Source organism: Dipteris shenzhenensis, chromosome 27 (genome assembly GCF_047967505.1).
Source record: "Dipteris shenzhenensis isolate YYH24624 ecotype China chromosome 27, Dip_SZ_1.0, whole genome shotgun sequence".
NCBI classification, from domain to species: Eukaryota; Viridiplantae; Streptophyta; class Polypodiopsida; order Gleicheniales; family Dipteridaceae; genus Dipteris; species Dipteris shenzhenensis.
The window spans coordinates 24,798,050-24,806,374 of NC_141622.1; the positions used below are offsets into that span (position 1 = coordinate 24,798,050).

At 41.0% G+C, this 8,325-nt stretch overlaps 1 protein-coding gene across 2 annotated transcripts in view; it reads right to left on the minus strand.

Annotated features, from left to right (window-relative positions):
- Positions 1 to 5,255, minus strand: part of LOC147884075 (NAD(P)-binding Rossmann-fold superfamily protein) — a 51,767-nt gene extending 46,512 nt beyond the window's left edge. For both annotated transcript variants that reach the window (XM_087398701.1, XM_087398700.1), the window contains exon 1: positions 5,025 to 5,255. In XM_087398701.1, coding sequence (XP_087254827.1) covers positions 5,025 to 5,217 — 193 coding nt within the window. In that variant the 5' untranslated portion in view covers positions 5,218 to 5,255. The remainder of the gene's footprint in view (positions 1 to 5,024) is intronic.
- Positions 5,256 to 8,325: the final 3,070 nt, after the last annotated feature.

Genomic DNA, 8,325 nt, shown 5'->3' on the forward strand with positions numbered 1-8,325 from the left:
GCTCCATCTAACCATGCAGTTAAAAATAATACTTTTCATCCTTCCAAGACCCTTTCGCCAGAGAAAGGGTCCATGGAGATATGAAGATGGTGAAAAAATGGTCATAACTCTTAAATCGTAGCTCGGATTGACGATTTGTAAAAAGAAAAAAAGATGGAATTTTCGTGCTCTATCTAGCCATGCAATCAAAAGTAAGTTTTTGAATTTAAAAAAAATATGTTTTTTTTTTGTTCTATCTAGACATGAAATCAAAATTAAGTCTTTCCATTCTTCTAGTATCCTTTCGCCAATGAAAGGGTCAGTGGATATGTGAGGACAATTAAAATTGGTCATAACTCGGATTAATGAGATGTGAAAAGATATATTTATAAAAATCTATCCAACCTATTGGTGAAAATAATCTTATAAGGAAAAAATTACCTCCCAACACAAAGAAAGGGCTAGAGAGGATTACATTCCAAATATGAGTCTATGCATGGTGCGCTAAGTATATACATAATGAAAAAGATAGATAGTATATACATGGTGCATTGCACCCTTTTGTTAGTGTGAAAGGCGTCATTGTGGCATCCATCTAAGAGCACGCATTTCCTACAACTATTGGATTCCAAGAGACTCATGTGCATTACAATTATTTCCCTTAATGCTATGCTACCAAGGATTTCATGGTGAAACATATCCTACCATTAGTACATTCCAGTAGGCTCATAAAGTATCCTTGCCGCTACAAGCTTAATGAAGTGTTCAACATCCCTTTCACTGAAAAAATGGGTGACAAATGGTTCATCCACCCAACCAATACAAGTCATGATGATGAAGCCCAACAAGAGAGGTTTCAAGGGTTAATAAACCCCTTTGCTAGCAAAATGGGTCCTAAGGGTTGCATGTCTCCAAGGACTCTTTCTGAAACCATGGAAAGTTAACACAATGTTGTTATCTCTTGTGACCTAAGGGTATGATTCTAAAGTCCTCTCTCTCTCTCTCTCTCTCTCTCTCTCTCTCTCTCTCTCTCGTGTGTGTTCCTTTTATCATGAGTTATAGGTACTATACAAAAGAATAATGCATGTGTAAAATAGTATCCTTTCACCCAAAGATATAGGCAGTATGCAAAACTATTGTGTGTGTGTGTAGGCAATATGCAAAACTATTGTGTGTGTGTGTGTGTGTGTGTGTGTGTGTATGTAGGCAATCCCGCTGCTAATCCATACAATGCAATCCAAATTGCTTCCACTGAAACAATGTGACTGGCATTCTATTCTCTGGCCTGGTCAGATAGTGCATTCCAAAGAGATTGTCAGGCATTTGGGATATCCTATAGGATGGCATATCACCAGGAAGCAGCAGCTAAAATGGATCTTCCAACGACTTCAAAATAAATTGGACTATTGGAAAATTTCTACTTGGCCACTTCATGTTAGGCTCAGAATAGTCCAGTCTATTGTAATGTCTTATGTTCAGTTCTTCTTGCCTTTACTACATTGGTCCTCTAGAGATATCTCAGCTTTTATGTCTCAAGCGATGGAGCTGTTATGGAAGACAAAAACTGCTGTGAAAGCATTGAGACTACTGAAGATGGAAATGGTGTGCTCCCCTAAGATGCATGGAGGACTTAATGTTCTAAATATCAGATATCATGTACTTGCAAGGAAGGCGACTATGCTCAATACCTTTTTCTGCCAAAAACAGCCATGGACTTGTATGATAGCATCCATGTGTGTCAACATGAGGACAAATGCTTATGGCCATTGGACTACTGATCATTGGGAGGTTGTCATTGGGAGATTTGTAGGGAAGATTCCTAGATGCCCTTTCTCTACTGCTCTGATACTGGACTGGAAACAAGTGCTTTCTAAGGTCAAATGGACTTCTGATAATCTTTCGGGGACAAACTCAATGCGGAAAGAAAGTATTCATTGGAGTGCCATCTTTGACACTCCACTTGCTTTACAGGAACCAGTTAGGGCATATAATCTCATGAAATTGGGAATCAGATACATCAATGACGTGGTAGATGATAATGGCCATATTTTATCTTTTCCTCAGGCCTCTGCCATTTATGCATTGGGAATGCACCACAGGTTGATATGGAAGAGAATTGCTGATCTCTTGCATCCTTTCCTTCCTATTCCCCCTGTGGCTGACATCGACAGGCTTATGGATTGGAAATTGTACCCCACCGCTACATGCTCTCGTCCCATTCCTCTGTATGTTTTGACCTCCATAATAGTCTACAAGCTTCTTCAGCCTGCCCCTTGGATTCATCAATATGCTAATACTCTGTGGCATATCAGGCGGCCTCTTTCATGGTGGCGGAAGAATCTCCGACTAATATGGAGGTGTAAAATGCCTTTGAAACAAAGACTCTTTCTTTGGAGATGTTTGACTGGCACATTGTCAGTGGGAATCACACTTGCTAAACGTCACATTGCTTCACCCACTTGCCTACGGTGTCATGCTCCTTCAGAGACTGTCCTTCATCTACTTTGGCAATGTCAGTCTACTCGGAACCTCCTGGGGAAAATTTCAGATCATCTTCGCCTCCGTTTCCCGAGTCACATATTTGGGAAACTTTTTTGGTTATTTGGCAGATTTAAGACGTCTTTATCTCAATACTCACTCTTTTTCTCATGGGTGAGATATTGGGCTCTTTGGACAATTTGGGAAGAACATAATTTGGCATATTTGGGCCGTCAGTTTCAAAAGTCATATGAATCCTTTAGAGCCTCATTGCGGCAATCTTTATATGATGCCTGCCTTGAGGGTGATATACATGCATCTTGCATTGAGCTTTTCTTTTTATGCTTCTGATCTGTGGAATACTCTCCATTTTGGAGACTTTCCCTCTTGTAAAGTTTTGATATTATAAATATATAGCACTGGATTTTCTATAAAAAAAAGTGTGTATGTAGGCAGTATGCAAAACTAGTGTGTGTCTGTGTGTGTCACACACACACAAATTTGAGTACGTGATTTGAGTTTAGGACTCATCTTGTTCCAGAGACATCCTATGATAATTACAATAGTAAAGGGTGACTCTGGCACTTGGGTAAGACTCGAAGACTTCAAGACTCACATTGCACATGGTTGAGTGCTTCCTTCAAAGGACATATATTTCACCCTTTTCCCAAGAAAGAGTAGTTTGGGCAGTTGTTATCTTGGCAATGCAAGCTCGAAGCTCGAGGTTTTAGGCTCAGAAAAGGGAAGCCCCCCCTGGAAGCCTATGTAACAATCTTAGAATGAGTGCACTTCGAGGAGGTCTGGAGGGAGCGTAGTCCAAGTCCGTGCGGCAGCACACCAAAGTCAAGTCCACCTTCCCAATGCATCAAGGTCAAAGCCGATACTCCTAATACTAGAACATCGGTTTAGTAGCGAATTAATAACAACATTTCTGACTTTCAGATCTGCGTACAATCAAATAATTGCCACCAAGGGCAAGTCCTGACCTGTCCTTAGGAAGGGCAACTTGATAGACTGCCTTATGGCCGTGTGCTTTCCATAGCTCAAATCTCCGCTGTCCCAACGAATCTCCGAGTATCTGCATCAATTGGGCCTTCCTAAGAAGGTCAAGAAGGTCTCAGTTCCAACATGTTACACACTTGCCTATGGCTTCAAATTGAAGCCCAAAAAGGGGCCCCAATGATGGGCATCCACATGGGACTGTCATGTGGACTGCACTGCCTGCTGTGGGGAGTCCAACCCAATACAAGAAGGATGTTTGTATGCTGCCCATGTGGCAGACTGTGTGTTGCGCATGGCAGCCTCCCTCTCCCTCCATGTTCCCCTTATCAAGCTACAGGTGTCCCTCCCCCACACTCTCGTCATTTGCGGGCTTACAAAAGGGGAGTTGACCCTTATTCTCTGACAGGTGTCAGGACCTGCTGAAGGCTGAGGAGCTACTGAGCTGGGTCTGATGGCTGCACTGCTGCTGGGTGGAGGGCAGTTTAGAGGCTGTAACCCACCCTTGAAAATTGGCCAACTGCTCCTGGATATGGACAATCCACATCTTCCTCCTCTGTGGCCTTTGTGGGCCTGTCTGAGGAAGTGGTAGCCCATGCATCTGCCTGCATGGCGACTAGTGAACTGCCTGTCACTGCTTGCTGGTGCCTTCTGTCATCTGGCCCTGTAGCAGACCTGCTGCTGGCCTCAGCAAATGTAAGAGGCTAAATGCCTGGTCCATCTGGCAAAAAACTGGTTGCATTTGCTTGATTGTTGTCTATGCAGACATTGGAGATCAATGCTCTTGGAAAAGGATTGCCTCACTGAACTGCAAGAGTTTTGGTGCAGCTATCAACACTTGGTGCTTGGTATCGTAGCCACCTTGATTGCAAGAACACAAGGCTGATTAGAGGTGCCACCTCATCAAAGGTTAAGGGGCATCATTTTAATGTTCGTGGCGAAGAGGACTCGTCTGTAGCAAGGTTGACCGTTGGAGGATATACCACAGCAATATTTGCTGATTGGAGGCTGCTAATTTTTGGATAGAATTAGTGTTGGTTGATCTGCCACATTGGCACACGCCAAATTGATGCTCGTTGTTTTTGAACTTTAGAGCATTTTTGGGCGCTGATTTTTCGGCATCATTGCTGCACTGTTTTTCAGCAGTGTTTTTGGACTGTTTTGGTGCATCAACCATTCCCTTTCTTCCCAAAAGAGAAGGCGGCATTGATGTAGAATGCTATACAAAGGTGACAATCAAAGGGATTCGGGCAAGGACCTTCCCTGAATGCCTTCATAGCCATCCTCTTCGCACAGAGTTAACGACGCGTCTTATGGAAGTTTAAGCATACCCTTCGCAAAATCGGTAGATATTCGTTCACATCCATTCACGCAAATATTCCTCGAATTGCCGACTGACCAATTGGATCCGCTGGCGGAGCATGTGAGAGCTTCAAGTAGGAATACAATTGACGTAGTTGAGACACGCACATGGTGCCACCAGTTAACTACCTGGAGACTTCGACCCATTGTCGAGACGACCTGGAATCCAAGCAATCAAAGCAGGAAATGTGAGCAGGGACGGGTACCTTCAATGTAGTCAAGCAAGCGGTCACCAAATGAAATCTTTTCCGGCTGCTTCTTTGAAGAGGGCATAGCAGTGGTGACAATTAGACATCTGCGAAGTGGTGCGGGCGGGATGCAATTTGATTTAGAAGAGCAGAAGTGGCAGGAAGGGAGTGAAGGGGGAGTGAGAAAGGAGGAGGCTAAGGCAGTCGCCATAGCCAGCAGCAGCAGCAGCAGCAATCTTCTCAGTTGCTTTTATAACAGACACAGGTTTCAAATTTTTGAAGGTTAACACATATAACTACCTTGCCTCATATTTTACAAAATCGGAGAAAAGATCTTTCACTCGTGAAAATGAAAATGAAACTGTTGCACTTTTTTTTTTGGAAGGTTAACATATATAACTACATTGCCTCATTTTTTACAAAATTGGAGATAAGATCTTTCACTAGTGAAAATGAAAATGTTGCACATTCATTGGATTCAAGGAGAGGAGCTTCATACATCGGTCAATTCCCAAGATCCCATGCACCATTGATCCTATCCCCGCCCACACCTCCGTCATCTTGAACATCTGATCCCTTATCATTAGGTTAAAAAGTATGGGGGTTCACCCCTGTGGAAGCAAAGTTGAAGCTCTGAAAGGATGGAATGGGCTCCCAATTGCACCAATGGAACCCCCTTTTTGGGGTTGCAATATTAGGACTAACACCTCTAAAGCATTTGGGTAGTCATTTGAAACACTTCAGGAGTGTAATATTCTTCTTTTGCTCCTTCTCGTGATGAATAGCTTATTGAGTTAGTAGGCCATAGTAGTGTTTAAGCTTACTGCCATTGATATACCCCTCCATTTCAATTCCATTGAGTGTTGCAATTCGACACATCCTTGTAGAGTGATTTCCACAACCCTATAAGGACCCATACCACGATATTTCAATTTATGTTTGGTATTCCTTACACTATACAATAATGCAAGGTCGCCTTTGATAAGGTCCTTGTTCCTTAGGTTGTTGTCAAAGCAATGTTTTGGGCATAAATTTTCTGCTTTTATGCCATATGTGGCCCTTAATCTTAATCTGGATTTGTCGAGTTGTTCAAGCTTTATAAGCCTTTTTGGTATGGGTTCTTAGGATTATCTTTCCATGATTGCAACCCGTAGGCATCACCGCTTCTACCTTGAAGGTGAGGCTAAATGGGGTGCAATCAAGGAAAGGTTATCCGAAGGCATCAGTTGCAATCAGGTACTACAAGCTCCATAGGAATCACCGCTTCTACCTCGAAGGCAAGGCTATATATGATGTAGCCCACAAGGCAACAGTGAGCTTGTCCTCCTAATCATTTTAGCTAGCCTCCACCTTGCATGTCCTTGTGTTATTTAAGGTTTTGTTCAAATTTTTGTCTTGTCCATTTGCTCTATGGTAGTAGGGATTGGACTTTCCATGAAAGATCATCAAGAACTCACTCATAAGTATTTGTATCCATTTGCTCCAAGTTGCTTCGTAGATTGCTCTTAGTCTTGCAATTTGCCTCAAGCAGTTTGTATGTTGATATAGTATCCACCATGGAGAACTATTTTAAGATCCCATCAACTTATTGTCTATTATAGCTTGTGGCTCAATTCTTATCATGTTACACATTAAATGAGGTTCAATACTTTTGATTTCGGATTATGTGCTTTGTGATGCTTTGAGCTTCTTGCAACATTTGCGAGATTCTTTTATGGTGTGATTAGGTAGCTTTTATAGACTCTTTGAGTCTTTGTCATCCTTTCTTGCTCTTGTTGGTCTAACCATGCTTTATTTATAAACTAGTTGGATATTTGTTGAATCTAGGGCAAAGTAATGGACTAATTCATGCATGCATGAGTGTATCGCATCTATAGTTGTTGTTATTATATCTTGTCAATTGTTCAAGGAGCATGAAAGATTGATCGTATAGGAAGAACTAAGGCAATGCCTTACCCTAGTTAGTATCCATGTTACAATTTTTAAAAAATACTAATTGAAAAAAGAAGCAAGGGAAAGTGTGATGAGGTAGAGAAAATGTCCATCCATTGGCCTAAGGAAAAGCTTCCTCTTTATGTTGTAAAAATCTTGCAAAGGCAACCTTGTCCTTGCCCATGGTATAGGAGGCGGATATTTAAAACCTTTGAAGAGTTTGAAGTGCTCTTGCAAGGAACATATCCATACATGTAATTTCATTAATTAGGAAATTCCTCACTTTTTGGTGAAATAATGCAACAATAGTATAAAATTTGATCTAAGATTAATAATTAATAACAAGAGAAGATCTTATCGATTTTATAAGTATCTAGTGAATCAATACTACCTTAAAACTTATATTTATTGGTTAAAATTTGTAAAAAAAAGGTATAGTTCCATCTCCTTAATATAACTTAATGCAAGAGGAAAACATGCTTAAATGTATAAACAAAGTAGCATAATGAGTTTAATATTTAATCTATTGTAAAGTAGGGAAAAGCTGGATACAGTGGGGTATTAACTCTAGAGATAAGCTCACTACCTTCCACTGTGTAGAGTCTTTGATGTCTTCTATGTTGAGTCCTATAGTGCTATGTGGGTGAGGAGGAGAGAGTTTTTCTTTGATTTTATCATTGCATGCATGTGGTGTTGAGTGGAGGAAGCTAGTTTGAGAGGAAGCCGATACCTCTCACATACACAAGTGGCTATGGTCAATCTCTATGAAGAAAAGGAAGTATTGGTTCTCTCAAACAATGATATAACTCACCAAACCCTTTTAGTAGACTATTCCTAAAGCAAGAAAAAGACCTATCCACATCTAGAGCTCCAAATGATGCTTTAGTGAAGAGAACTAAAGTTCGGATAACAAGCAGGCTCAAAACTTCAAGTAGGGACAAATTCCTCGTGAAAGGTTGGATTAAGAAATAACTTGGTGGGCACTTGGATCACATATAGAAAAATGAGTTAGTTGAGTTTAAATCCATTTAGAGGTGATTTGAGTGAGTTAAGAGCATTTTTTTGTTTTAGGCCTCCTATAGTAAATAGCCTATGCAATGGGCATAGATGATTATTTTCATACATACTTTGGTGGCTAGAGAGAGGTCACCAGAGGATACATGTTAGCTAAGTTTGGGTAGAAACAATGCTTGGAGAGGAAGCTTAAAACCACTGCCAATGGTTGACTATTGACCCAAAACCAATGAGATGGTTGATCATTGATCAGACCAGTAAAACAAAGAGGTGGTTGATGTTAGATATGGCCATTGCATGGCCATTGCTAAAAATCCAGTGTTTCATGCGTGCACAAAACATATAGAGATTTAGTATCACTATGTGCATGATT